Source organism: Artibeus jamaicensis, unplaced genomic scaffold, assembly GCF_021234435.1.
Source record: "Artibeus jamaicensis isolate MK-2021 breed Jamaican fruit bat unplaced genomic scaffold, CSHL_Jam_final contig_3126, whole genome shotgun sequence".
Taxonomy (NCBI): Eukaryota; Metazoa; Chordata; class Mammalia; order Chiroptera; family Phyllostomidae; genus Artibeus; species Artibeus jamaicensis.
Window position 1 is genome coordinate 9,265,955 of NW_026521723.1, and position 15,124 is coordinate 9,281,078.

Consider the following 15,124-nt stretch of genomic DNA (forward strand, 5'->3'; position numbering starts at 1 on the left):
AAAGTTTGGACACCCACCCCTCACTCAATGCAGGTCTTGATTGTAAATTCAGAAGTATAATCAACTTTTCACTTCAGGGGGTATTCACTTGACTGGTGAACTCTTACCCTGGGTGCTCAGCTCATTTCATATGCAATCCTCAGATCATTAGAGCATCATCCTTCACACAGCATGGCAACAGAGTTGCAAACTGAGGTCCTACCTGTGCCTTTAAGACGCTGTTTTCTTCAGGAGCTGCCTGCTTTAGAAATGGGCCGGGACTGGAGCTCTGCTTCTGCCCCGGAGACATGCATGCCGGAAGTCAGTGGTCTCATTTTCTATATTTGGTTTGAAGAAAATTTGTAAACACTGATGTTTACATATCAGTGTAAACACTGATTTAAAACCTTTTGTACTTTTATTTTTCTAAAACGTTGGTAGGTAAAATGTTACATCCCACCATAATATTACTGTAGGGCCTAGTCAATATCAATTTCACTAAAACAGAATGTCGTGCAGTCCTGAGTCAGTAGTCTGTATGATTGTTTCCTTTGTGATCACAGAACTCTAGTGGTTTGAAGTACTCTGAACTCTCTCTAGCCATCTGTCCATACATAGTGCCACGTGGTTTTGTAGGATTGCATGAGCTTCCATCAGTGTCTGTTTCAATGGGGCTGGGGTAGGGTTAGCACCAGGAAAACCTCTGGATGTCTGTTGTAAAAAGAAAAGTCTTCCACACTGAGAAGCAATACTAACATGGCAACATATGTGGCTGCAAAGAGAAGACTTGGTACCTAATATTTTTAAATCCGGCTTTTTTGCCTGTGTCTTTTTTTTTTGAGACTTTGCTGAGTGAAAAGCAATATAATAAATATAGGCAATAAAAGAAATTAAAAACCTAGTCTCCACCTGCAAGCAGTTTATACCATAAATAATAAAAGAAAATCAATCCAGATAATTCTGATATAATATGCACCATTTGCCCAAGTGATCTATGCAAGCTAACGAGCTAAAGATGTATCTGTAATGTACAAGGAATTTCACTGGAGTGCTGTTAGAAATAACAGAAGCCTGGAAACAATTCAACCATCTAACATTAAGAGACCAATTAAATAAACTACGGTAGAGCCACACATTGGGGAACTAGCCAGGATTTTAATTGAATGTGGTAAATTTCTATGTACTTTTTGAAAACTATTCCAAGAATGTTTTTTAAAAGAAAAAAAACAGGGAACAGATAGAATAGTATGCCTAGTATGTTCCCATTTGTAATATACATGTTTATGTATGCATAGAAAATTTCTGGCAGGATATGTAATTAACTACTGAATGTCATTGCCTTAGTGTGGGTAACTGGCACCTGAGGTATTAAGAGCACTTCCTTTTCTTTTTTTAAAGATTTTTATTTATTTCTTTTCAGAGAAAGGGAGGGAGAAAGAGAGGGAGAAAAACATCAATGTTTAGGGACCTGGCCTGCAACCCAGGCATGTGCCCTGACTAGGAATTGCACTGGTGACCCTTTGGTTCGCAGGGTGGTGCTCAGTCCACTGAACCACACCAGCCAGAAAAAAAGCACTTTCTTTTCATTGTAATTTTATATTTGTGTGCTTTTCGAATTTTTAACACGATCATAATCTACTTTTTGAAAAGGAAATGCTTTTATTTACTGCTAGGTAGAACCAGGCACCCTCATTTACTAAAAAGTAAAATCATCCAGAATATAATATTTATTTTACTGCTGGTCTAAAATCTATAATATTTGAAAGTCTTTTTGATTCATGCAGTTTGATTTAGTGTTCAAATGTTAAAAATGTAATAAATTAGTTGAGTATGGGTGTAGTTATCATGGATGAGAAAAATCAGCCCATTGGCTCTTCACAAATATAATTTTAGCCAGTCTCTTATTTACTTCAACTTTCTCCCTTTTCGGACCATAGAAACAGCAAAACCAACTGGTTTCCATTCTACCCCTTTTGTTCCTTCTCCTCTTTCTATTTCTGAAAGAAAGAAAAAGAGGGAAGTTGATAGAAAAGGTTTGGAGAATCTCTACCCTGGATACGATTCCTTGAGTGACAAATGAGAAGTCCTGGAACATAGCCTTCGCAGCCCTGTAACTTCATAGGGATTGGCCTGGCCTCTCCAGCTTTGGCTCTTCAGGGCTTTGGAACGTTATGATGCTTTTTTCTCCTCCTGCCACACATGCTTCCATAAGGTATTTAGTGAGTCCTTTGAGAATAAGAAGATCCAATGCCAGACCATTGTTTTACAAGTAAAGTTTCCTTCACTGGAGTAAATTTGGAGAACAAATGTATAGGTTATCATTTTCATTTATTCATTCCTGCAAATAACATTTCATCAGGCACTGTATGTCAGGAATTGTCTGGGGCCTTGGGAAAATATCAGTTATAGAACATTCGAACAAGGAAGACATCTGCGCCCTGGCTTGTGTGGCTCAGTGGAGTGGGCGCCCGCCTGTGAACCAGAGGACTGCAATTCGATTCCCAGTCAGGGCACATGCCTGGGTTGCAGGCCAGTTCTCAGCAGGGGATGTGCAATAGGCAACCACACATTGATATGTCTCTCTTTCTCTTCTTCCCTTCTCCTCTAAAGATAAATAAATAAAATCTTTAAAAAAAGAAAGACATTCATGTAAAAATATAATAATGTAAATGCTGGACTAGAAATTAGAACAAGGCACAGATATGATCCCAGAGCAGGACTATGGTCAAGGACTATTCTATGGCCCTCGCATAAAATAGGTGTCGGGTAGGAGAAATAGTGCAATTAATTCTGGTTTCCAGTAGCCCAAGTTTGGCATTAATATTCCTCTCTCTTTATGCCCTTTTCAGATATTGTGGCTAATAAGCCCAAAGATGGAATGTCCTGGCCAGTGATTGTATCGGCTTTGCTCTTTTTCTGCCTGGTACTGTTTGGTCTGGGAATGAGAAAGTGGTGTCAGTACCAACAGGAAATGTGAGTATGACGCTACGACACGGAGAAACAGATACTTCCATGTGCATTGTTCACTCAGCACGGCAAACATTCCTACATCGATTGAGTCCCCTCTCATATTTAACTCAGGAAATAAGCCTCAGAGAGGCTGGGCAGCTTTCCCAGCACCACACAGCTGGGATTAGATGCACAGCGTCTGAGTTGGTACCTACCCTCTCTGCCCACTCCGGCTGGAACACTACACTCAGCAGGCGGAACTAGTCCCTGGGCAGGAGTCAAAAACCAAGCCTCCCCTTACTTCAAAATTGAAAATGATTTTTCTTTTAATCTTCATTATTTTTTCATTTTCATGCATCTCTGAACTGCCTAGGCCTAGCCAGGCCTAGATGCTCAAGTGTGAAATTGAGTGAGAAAGGTAATTTAAAGAAATTTCCAGCTGCTTTGCAGCAAAATGAGTTCTTACTGCCCTTGTCCCTTTTCTCCAAGGGGAACAGAAAGTAAGCAGTCAGTTTCCCCTTCTTTGTCTTATTGAAACATGTTCCAGAACTATTCTCCCTCCCATCAACAATCTGAAACGACATGTTAGGTCATGCCTCACTTTTCCGACTTGGTTATTTTGGATCAGCCCAGATTAGGCCATGATTAGAGGGGACCTTTGTAATACATAGGGCTGATCTTCCATGTATCTTACGACTACTACTGAAGGTAACATTGAGCGTTGCTCAATACTTTACCCTATTTGAGAGTATCCTTGAAGACTCTATACTCATGTGTAGAGAATTTCGTGGTAAATGAAGGACTAAACCAGTGGTCAGAAATTGTGGATTCTTATCCAAGTAGTCTACTTTGGCCACCATATGATTTTGAGAAATTCATAATTTACCTGAAAAAATGGATGTGCAATTTTTTTAGAATATTATATCTACTTTCTGATAAATACTGTTTCCACTAAAGCATCAGAAAACCAGATAATAGGCATTAGGAATTTATATATTAGAATGAGAAAACGGGAGTCTGATCATATGAAACGATTTTCTGTGGTTATTCTGTAGTCAAATGTCTATATTGTATAGAGATGAGAAACAATCTCTTGATAAATGTGTGTGAGAGAGAGACGTGGAGAAGGTAAGGTGCTATGGACTGATACAGAAGAGGTGGAGGTGTTTGCATCATGGACACAAATCTGCTCACAGATATATTTCTGTTTTCTAATATCAAGAGGAGTGGAGCAGTTGTGTATCTGAATCCCACCTGTATACTTGAGTGTACACCTATACCTGCCTATATACTCGCCTGTATACTTGAGGCATTTCAGACAAGAGATGAGTTATATACCAGAGAACAGTACTTTTTATGCAAAGATGATATTAAGAATGTTCACTGGCTCCAAGAGAAGAGGTTCTGGCATTATCTATCCAGTACCAGCCAACTCAGGGACTCAGAAGAGTTTCACTCCCCACCTCGAGCAGATCCCCGCGGCACACAGTGAGTGCGTGGGTGAAGTCTGGGGTATGGCTGGCAGAGGAAACGTTTCAGTCTTCGGCCCAAGAATTTTAAAAGCTTGTCTGGAGGAGTGTTTTAACCCACATAAGAGAAACACTTCTACTAAGAAGCAGTTGCCATGGAGAGTACAGGTTTTAGTTAAAAGACTTGAATTGCTGTCTGGTTCTGTAGGGCAAGTTGCTTAAAACCTTTGTGCCTCATTTTGTGGAATGGTGACAGTAACATTCCATCTCTAGATACATATTAAGTAATGTTATGATAAAAATGCTTTGAAAACTATAAAATTACCATATAAATATTCATTAAAGATATTGTCATGATAAAACTAACAAGCAGAAGGTTATACCAAGACAATGCTGAGGGAGCTAGTGAGGTAAGTCTCTTCTTCTTTCTCTGTTTTCTACTGTAAAAGAATATATATCAGATATGATGCATATGATATATCACATATGTGATATATATGACATATGTGTATAAATTTATCACTCCTCACATTCTTTCACATTCTTAGTACTGAATGAACAATGCTTTCTTCCTAGCATGGAAAGACCCCCACCTTTCAAGCCACCACCGCCTCCCATCAGGTACACTTGCATTCAGGAGTCCATTGGAAGTGATCTGCCCTGTCACGAAATGGAAACACTCTAGTTCTTTGAGACTTTGCCATACAATGAAACTCTGGTAGAATCCTATTGAGAAGGTCAATATTTTGCTTTATTAAATATTTGCCCCCAACCAAGCCTCTCCTACAGCTGCAGTGGGTGTCAGAAGAGAATGACCTGCTTTCCCAGCAACTTGTCCCCTTTCAGCTGCATATGCCTTTAAAGAAGAGTGCGAGGGTATGTTTGCTGATACTCAATGCAATCTGTAGGAATGTTCTTGCTTATGTAAGAAGTGTGAATTAGGCTGCTGCCATTAAAAATACTTGCAGTGTTTTTATTCTTCATTTTAATTATCTGACTACAGTGACAACAAGGGTTTCAAGCATATGTTCGTACCAGACCTTTTTCTCTATGGGCATCTGCCAACTTTCTAAACTACTTGCCAAAAACATGATAATCTCTGAGGTTTGTCGCATTCCCTAAGAACATAAAGCTCTAGCAAGAGTTCCAAATAATGGGAAAGTGCCATTTGTCTTTATATTGAAATTCGGCTGTTTACTTTCACCAGAGGGAAACAGAATATCCTTCGCAAGAACCCCAGTTCCAATCCTTGTTTACCTTTTCTCCCATTATGTTCAGCCCAGGATCCTGACCCATGGGACGGGGAAGGATCGAAGAGACAACTAGCAACAACCAAGTAGCCTAATAAATACAACCTTTAACTGTCTTCTAAAATTACATGAACTAAGAGTGATCTCATTCTCAGTTTTACCTCTGTATGTGTGCATGTGTGTGTGTGTGTGTGTGTGTGTGTCAAACCATTGGCAAACTGTTATATAAGTAAATGGACAGCCCAACGCTAATCCAACTCACTTAATTCCCTTTATTCTCTTTTTCATTGGGGACTTTGCTGTTCATTCAGTGTTCCTGTTCTGATATGTCTTAAAACAAATAAAGAGCCTCAAGTCAGACTAGCATTGATGAGTTAACCCTGCTCCTACCAATCTTTTATAAAACATTTCAAACAGAGCATATAGGTGGTAGAGAAAGAAGCCTCATCAGCCTGACCAGCTCTGGATCCAGCAACAGTTTGTGAGTGAATAAATTACTGATGGCCCTTGTTCCTCTAAACCTTGCCACACACCTCTGCCCCAGGAGGGAAGAACAGAGGTTGCTGACACCAAATTCTGTCTGAATTTTAGTCCCAAGAGGAACCTTTACTTAATTTTCAGTGTACTTATCCCTGACTACACATGAGAATAACATGGAGAACTTTTTTGATAGTATGTCTGTACCTCCTGATCAACTTAATCAGAATCTCCATCAGGTTAGGCCCAGACACACGCACTCACAGAGTCAAGTATTCAATCAAAGTTGAAAACTGCTGAATGAGAGGTAGTCCCTTCTCATTGATTAAAATCTCAGTTAAGTGCTTAATTCTTGTGGTGGCCAGCCTCCAAGATGTCCCCTATGATTCTTGCTTTTTATGTAGTCCCCTCTGACTCTGAGTACAGCTGACATGTACAGCTGGTCAGGACTAGATTAAGGCAAACAAGGCAGCAAAGGTGTAAACTTTAAGGACATATTTACACTCAGGGTCATACACTTACACAATCTTATGAGTGAGTACAAGTCCTAGGGCTGGTATAACCAATAAAATATTGCAGAAATGACCAGAGTGTGATTTCCAAGACTAAGTCATAAAATATTGTAGCTTCTGCTTTGATCTCTTTTTGACTACTTGTTCTGGAACAAGTCAGTTGCTATGCTGTAAGGACACCTAAGAAGCCCTATTGAGAAGCCCACCTGTCAAAGAACTGAGGTCTCTTGCTAACAGCAAGTATCATCTAGCCAGCCATGTGAGGCATCTTGGAAGCAGCTTCCCCAGCACCCACTCAAGTCTTCAGACAACTGTACCTGCATTTGATCTTTCGACTGGGACCTCATGGGATCCAGAACCATCCAGCTCAGCCTCCTCTGAATTCCTGACCCACAGACACTATGTGAGATCATTAATACTTCTGATATAGCCCAATGAGTGGAAAAAATAAACTAATGCTTGCCAGCCTGCTTTAACTACCCTCAATTTCTTATTAGTTCTCAAGAAACAAATAGACTCACTTTTTAATATATGACTATTGCTTCATGAGTAGTTAGTTTTATTTAACACAACTTAATCATCTGGAGCTTGTATAATCATTGTGGACGTATTGGAGTAAAAAGTGGCAGAGCTGAAGGATGTTTAGATTACTTCAATAAAGGGATAGACACTTTTACATGCATAAGTACAACATAAGTCATGTGATTTTTTAATCTATCATATAACAGGTGCCTCACAATGTTTTTGCATTAGCTCCTTTTTGAAGCAACATTCTTTTGCTTTTATAAATAAGTCCTCATCAGCATTTGCAAAATCATCTCCAACTCGATTGGAGTGAGCAGGTGCTTTCCCATGGAGGAATACGCAGTCAGTGGTTCAGAGGAATTTTTTACAAACTTGCAAATTAAAGGAGCTCTCAATGCTTTTCAGGCAGTGCTATGATCTTGACCTCCCTCATTTGTCTACAATGACATTTTTACCTGCAACTTAAAATTGTGTGCAAGTAAGTCCATAATGTCTGTCTCAAAGCAGCAACTCCTCTCTAGAAATGCATTCAGTTAGGTCCACAGCAGGAGAAGTAGTTAGCAGTAGACTCTAATCCTTAAGGTTTCTACATGTCTTCATCACTGCCTTTATTTTCACTGAAAAGAAGACAGATATAAGTATTTCCATCACTCATTTTCAAAGCACAGAGTGTTAGACTGTTCAGAACTCTTCATTTTTTTATCTACCCACCTCATGAACATCCCTTGACTTTGGGCTTGGCCATGTGATTTACTTTGGACAATGGAATATCATGCATATGATCTACCCACAGTTCGGACAGTGTTCCTATGATTGAAAATACTCTCATTCTCTGCCATTACCCTAAGAACATTTTCAGATTAGCCTGCTAACCCCAGGAAGATGAGAGACTCATGGAGAAGAGCAGAACTACACAAGCCATGCTCAATTTAAATCAACCAACATCCAGTCTACTGCAAAAATGCACAGATTAAATATGGTTGCATGCCACTGAAATTGTGAGATTGTTACACAGCATTGTTATAGCAATAGTTAACCTATACACCGAAGTCCAGAGGTAGGCATATTTTTGCTCAGGTGAAAATGCCTAAGATAAATTATTAAATATGTGTGTGCCTTACTCAAAAACAGTGTTTTCCTTGATTCAGCATAAATTTTGTTTCAACTAAAGAGCATCTGGTTGGCCTAATCAAGGTCACTTTACAATATAGATCTTTAAAATTATAAAACATTTAACCAGGATGTGCATTACAGGTCACATTACGAATAAGGAGTTAGAGTCTCTGTGAAATTGATTTGCCCAAGGTCACATAATTAGAATTGATAGAATTGATAGAGCTAAAGTGAGGACGCAGCTCTCTGATTTCCAGTCCAGAGTGTGATAAATCTTCATTATATCATGATATTTAATTGCTTTTGTATCTCATCCTACTACAAATCAGAGCTGTTTTGTGTGAATTTAAGTAAATATTGATTTTTTTCATGCACAGGCTGTATGTTCCCAAAACTGTTGACATAAAATAAAAGAAAAAGTAGAAATAATTGAGCCCTAGAGGTAGGCTGGTCAAGAAAGTGTGGAAAAAAATTACTATAAAAAGAAAAGAGAAAAGGGAATAATCAAGGTCAGAAGCCAGAAAGAAAGTTTAGAGAAACTGATTAAGGGCAGAGATAATGAAATTGACTTTGCCTCAGAGGCTCCAAGCAGAAGAGGTCCGGGAAGGCAGCCCTCTTGGAACTCCAACTTCGGAGTGTGGCTTTGGCTTGAACTTGAAGGTTAAATCTGCAGAAATACAGAAACCTTATTCTCCAAGGGCTGATATACATAGCTTGAATTTTTGACAACAGCAGTATTTGCTGTGTCAACTAGCTGAAGCTTGGGTATCCAGCAGAGAGACAGCTGAAGTGGTGAATGAAAGTTCCCACTATTGGAGAAAAAGACATCAACTGGCAGAAATGGGCTTGTGTTCCAGCCAGAAACACATGGTGAGTTGGTGGGAACAGAGTATTTATATTTCCCAGCTCCTGCAAATGAAGCTTTTTCCCCCAGATTCTGTGATTACTACTAGCTCTCCACACCACAACCAGGAAGACGTAACCAGAGAGCAGAGAGCAGGACAATATGACATTAGACAAGGTCAGAGCCAGGGAACACTTTTGAAATTAAACCCTGTTCAGTGCTTCTGTAATGAGCCTTGACCTTGGTTGGGTACAAATTAACATTTGAATGAGAACAAGAGAATCTGAACTTTTCTCCCCAACCAACATCTTTGTACCTTTCTAACTACTATTATAGTCTTTGCCTGATCTGCTCACTCAGATCCCTCATGTTTGCTCAAAGGCTCTGTAAGGTCATGATTGTATGGCAGGACACTGAGGACAATAAAGGGGAAGAGTAACAAACCCAGGATCACAACAGAAAGGAGGGAACGTGGACAGGGCTGCATCCAGGGCTACCCTTGGTGAATGCTGGGAACATGCACATTTGCCCTGAGATCTGTCAGAGGGTGCTCTAATTTGTCTTTAAAAAGTCACACCATCAAATAAAACTGAGTACAGTATTATGCCATTCAGCTATTGTCAGAAAATACTCAAAACTGCTGAGAAGGCAAAGTGGAGGGGATGAAACAACAGTTACATGAACCATGAAGAGAAATTTGATAGTGGCACTGAAAACCCAAGAACCGTATATGAGAGTTACCCTCTCTATTCCGCACTTTCTCTCTTCAAGACAGAAATATCTGGTAATGTTAAACAAGAAGAGAAATGGAGATTCGAGAGTTCCATATGTAGTAAAACTGTTACCAAACAAAAAAAGCCAAACTTGTGAGGCAGTTGGTGGCGAAAAAGAAAAAGTTTTATTCAGATGCTGTACAATCTGGGAGAATGGCAGACTCCCTGTCTGAAAGCCCATTTATCACACAAGATCCAGACAAAGTCCAATGGTACTAGTAAGACCAAAACAGAAGCCAGTGCCCTGTGCTCCTGCTCCATTTTACAGTAGCATCCTTTGGGCCCCACAGGCAGCTGCTAAGTGGTCAGCCAGGTAGCTTTGGTTGTTCCTGGCTGCTGCCCATTTCCAGATCCCTGCTGGAGGCTGTGGGTCATGCAGATGCAAAGTCCACAAGGCTGCATGCTCTGAGGAGAGAGCCCAGGACTGCACCGGCTCATTCTTCACCAGGTTGGCAAAAGAGAGAGAAATAACATTCCCTCCTGGAATCCATGGGCCATGTGGCTGCTCAGGCCACCCATGGCCCATGAAGAGAACAGGTGAAAACACCGTGCAAGTGCAGGTCCCAAAAAGGAGGGCCAAGCGAGAGTGCATTTCTTTCTCCCCCTCAGTTTATATTAGCTTGGGTGAGGGACAGACCAGGTGCTTGCTCAAAATGACCAATCAACCTCTCAAACTTTCATACACTTCAGGTGGGTCCACCTCCCAATCAATCCCTTCTTTCCCCAGGCCAGGCTGACAGGCCTCTTTGGTCTAGCACCTCTCCCTGTACCACTTTGACTTCTATGGTGCCTGTGCCTGCCACCCCTGGTCCCACCCCAATCCAGTACTGGAAGGGGGAAGGAGGGCTTTTTCCTCTAACCAATTATCTTGCTAGCCTTGGGCATGTTCAGTGTAAGAACCTCCCCATGCTGCCATCTTGGGGACAGAAGGTATGCCTCTGGTGCTCTGTCAGCTCCCTGCTGCGGGCAGAGTGTCCACAAGTCACATGTTTTGCTACCCCGGGCAACACGGCCTCATGCATCACAGAAGTGCAGGCTGACACGGTGCTGAAAAACTTGATGTCCTCCCCATGACATCCAGTGGTTCCCAGAGGCATTCTTTGACCAGCTGCACACCCTCAGTCCTTGAACCTCTGACCTCCATCTACGGATAACAGAACTATTTTGCACCACTAGGTTGGGTTGCATCGGAGTTTTCTTATATATAAAGCTGTTGCACTGGTACAGAGGAACATGCTTTGATGCCTAAGAGATCTGAATCTAACATAATTATAAATAGGAATTAATTCTACTGTCTGTGACTAGTTAATGGAAAAGTACAACAAGCACTGCTCCCAGTAACTCTTTTGGATGGCCAGTTTAGGGTTTTTAGATTTCACTCAAGAAACTGATATAAAAAGTATTTAAGAACCACTGTAGGCCCTCAGTGACTATAAAGTGTAATGGGAGCAACAGACTTTTAAACAAATAAACACAGTACAGGCCAAAACATATGAAAATAAAAGCATATACAAAAAAGAGAAAAGAATAAAGAAGAGGGCATTATTCTTGAGACAGAGTGTGAGAAATAGTTTTAAATGGCTTCAAAGAGGAGACCATCAGTAGAGGTAGAGGCAATGCAATAGAGACCCTGACATCTGGGACACAGTGATAGGACTTGAAAACCTCACCTAAGGATTACACTAGGAATACAAGGATGGCTCAATAATAGAAAGTACATGAATATAATGTACTATATATATAGTGGTCAAGAGGGAAAAATGTAAGATTAGTTCCCATAGATACTTTGAAAGCATTTGGTAAAATTCAACACCCATTCCTAACAGAACCTCTTGAGAAAATGGAATATTTCTTTATATGTGTATATATATGCATATATATATGTGTGTGTGTGTACATATCAATATCTATCGCTATTTAAATAGTCATACATCCATATGTATATACATATACTATTATTTAGTGTATAGATATTATAACTATGTAGCTATATGTATATATAACTATACATAACCATATGTATGTCTGCTCAGAAGATATCCAGCCATATGCTATGAAAAATAGAGATATTTATTGAAAAGATACAAGATACGAGCAACATTGTATATAGGGCAATGACCCTTCGGTCCCCTTCACATTAGGCACCTTGGGACCTCACACAGTTCTCCAATCACCATCAGCTGCCCGATATTTTTTAAATTGATTAATTTGCTTCAGTGAATTTTTTTGGAGACTCATGCAGTGTGTTTGCCCATTTCATGATGGTGATTTACAAGCTCACCCACCCACACCACACTGAGTGTTCAGCAGTTTTTGACCAAAAACAGCATGACCCCATGCCCCACGCTCCCTACTCATCTGATCTCTCCCAGAGCAACTTTTTTGTTTGTTTGTTTTCCTGGATAAAAAAGAGTCCTCAGAGGAAAACATTTTGTCGATGTGGAGGATGTGAAACAAACAAACAAACAAAAAACCAGTAGAAGCACTAAAAAGCATCAAAATTGGCAAGTTCAGAAACTGTTTTGAGCAATAGGAAATAAAAGTCTCGATAGGTGTAGTGCGTCAAATGGCAAGCACTTTGATGGTGACTGAACTTTTAAAATGTAAAAATAAATACACAAGTTTTCATAAATAAATTCTATTTTATTTGGGTTTTTTCCTCATATATATGCCTATCTTTCCTCTATCTGTCTCTTGAAAGGACCAAGAAGCAAAGATATTCCAGTAGCAATAAGCAACACTGGCACTCAGAACTTGGACTCTAGTATCATTTCCTGCTGAAAGAAATCAGAGGTTTTCAACAAATGTCTGATTAAGGGCAAAGTAGCTATAAGATTGAAGTATCTTCTTATAACAAAAAGAATAAATTCCCCCCAAAATGCTAGGGGTATGTCAAAACAACTCAGAAGCTATCTTGAGGGACTCCTATGGGTTAAATCTGAGACAATTAAAACACCAATAAAATTAAATATACTAATGAATTACAAACCATTGAACAAAAGTAGGAATTCATGAGATGATATACAGGTAGGTGGAGAGAGAGTGGAAGGAAGGAAGGAAGGAAGGAAGGAAGGAAGGAAGGAAGGAAGGAAGGAAGGAAGAAGAAAGGCAGAAAATGACAAGAAAAAGACAGGGCTCTTGCCTACAGTAGATCCAACTGGTAAATATGGAATAAGTGCTTGAGTTAGAAAGTTATTATTTTGTAGTCATTGTAGTAAAAATTGAATCAAGCTAGATTCATGAATAGATATGAAGTCAAAGAGGAAATTCTGATGACAATCAGGATACTTACATGGTCTTTAAAAGTAGCTCTGAAGTATGCTTATTAATCATAAAAGAGGAAAAAAGAATAGTAATTATGCAGTGGAGAAATAAGACAACTTGATGAACTGATCAAAATTAACATCGCCAGTGAGGGACAGACGGACATCATGCTCCTCTGTATATTACACCTTAGGAAGGTAACAATATCACTTGTGCAATATTAAGGCTTAGAATGAATAAACTGAATCCAATCACAAAATAACATTAAAAACCTCACAAAACAAGAAACGTCTAAAAGGCAGAGAAGCTCTAAAAATATTCCCCAGATTAGAGGAACCTAAAAAGACATGACAATTAATTACAATATTTAATTCTAGATTGGATCCCCTATTGCAGGGGAAAAACACCGTAAAGGAAATCCAACAAGTCATATCTAACATTTGTCAGATCAGCTAACAAAATTGGAATATGGGCAGAAGGCTAGATACAATGTATTGGTACCTCTGCTGTGTTTATGTAAGAAAATATTTCTATTCTTACATAATGCACACTGAAGTTTTTAGTGGTAAATGGCCATGATGTATGTAACTTGCCCTCAAATGGCTATCTGTGCATGTATATGGAATACATGCATGCATGAGTGCAGACATGCATGAGTTCATACATACAGAGAAAGAAACGCAGATGATAAAGATGTTACACTAGTTGGATCTAGGTAAAAGGAATGTGTGGGGAGTTTTTTTATTGATTTTATTTTTGCAACCTTCTTTAAAGTTTGAAATTATTTACAAATAGAAAGTTTAATAAGTACTTAAGTAAAACACTAGTAAATAATACTAAATTTACTGACTCAAAACCAACCTACTTTTTAAAATATTGCAACACTTAAACACTATGACAGGTTGCACTGATTTGTTTATTTAAGGCTGTTTTCTGTCTCTAGACTTTGGATGTTACTTAATCTAAAAGTTCAGAAGAAAATAAATGATCATTCATCCTGCAAGTGTTCTATTTTTGTGTTATTTCTGGGTCTTATTCTGCCTTAGGTACTGGCTGGGAGCCACCAAAACTTCAATCAATGTTTCTTTCTTAAGGAAATGAATAGAGCCCTTTGATATTCCCAGGACTCCCGGGGCAAGCTTTTCCTCCACCATTAAACCATTTCATATCAAAGGAGACTAAGCTGTGTCTCTCCAGACTCACCCGTGAGAAAACCTCAGTTCTTCCTCACGCCCTTCGGCAGTGTTTTCTGTTCTATATACCACAGTACTAGAAACCAGGGAAACAGCGTGAGGTCGAGAGCAGTCCCTGCAGCCAGATCTCTCATGGTGGGTGGGAGGAGGGCAGTTGTGGGTGTAGCTCCCTTCCAAATTCCTACCAAAATCTTCCCTACCTGGAGGCAAAAGGCTCAGCCATCACTGAGCTTTCTCCTCCTACAGACTTTATGCAGCGCTCTTCAAATTATTGGTAAAGGATGACCAATATGTATTTGTTCAACAAATCCTTAATTTGAAGGTACACTCTAGTGAAACCAAACTTCTTAGTTTGCTCTGGTTACTTTGGTATAATGTTCAAATCAAAACTTACAGTGTCATGGCCAGTTAAGCACATTCAAGCCCCAAACTCCTCTTTTGGACTAGAGTTTCCTCAAGAGCATGAGGTTGCTTTGCACATGTCAGCACCCCTGGAGGGAGAGTGAGTCCTGGGACAAGTTGGTGCTCAGTTAAGTATTGGGTAATAGGTGTCAGCAATGACAAATGATGGTGAATGAGTGAATAGGAGAAAGAAAAATGCCTTGTGAAGAAGAGAATTTAGCTAAAAATGGGTGATGGTCTCTCACTCAATATGACAAACTAAGCTTTTCTTGACTTAGTCCATGGCACAGACCAATATATCCATTTCACATCTGTATTCTTCACATTATTCTTATTAGGTCAGTCAAGCTAGGAGAGATTGGGGCCTAAATTAG

The 15,124-nt window shown here is 39.6% G+C and overlaps 1 protein-coding gene across 3 annotated transcripts in view; it reads left to right on the top strand.

Annotated features, from left to right (window-relative positions):
* Positions 1-7,106, top strand: part of CD96 (CD96 molecule) — a 93,260-nt gene extending 86,154 nt beyond the window's left edge. For all 3 annotated transcript variants that reach the window (XM_037144316.2, XM_037144317.2, XM_037144315.2), the window contains 2 exons: positions 2,829-2,952; positions 4,974-7,106. In XM_037144316.2, coding sequence (XP_037000211.2) covers positions 2,829-2,952; positions 4,974-5,082 — 233 coding nt within the window. In that variant the 3' untranslated portion in view covers positions 5,083-7,106. The remainder of the gene's footprint in view (positions 1-2,828; positions 2,953-4,973) is intronic.
* The last annotated feature ends 8,018 nt before the right edge of the window (positions 7,107-15,124 follow it).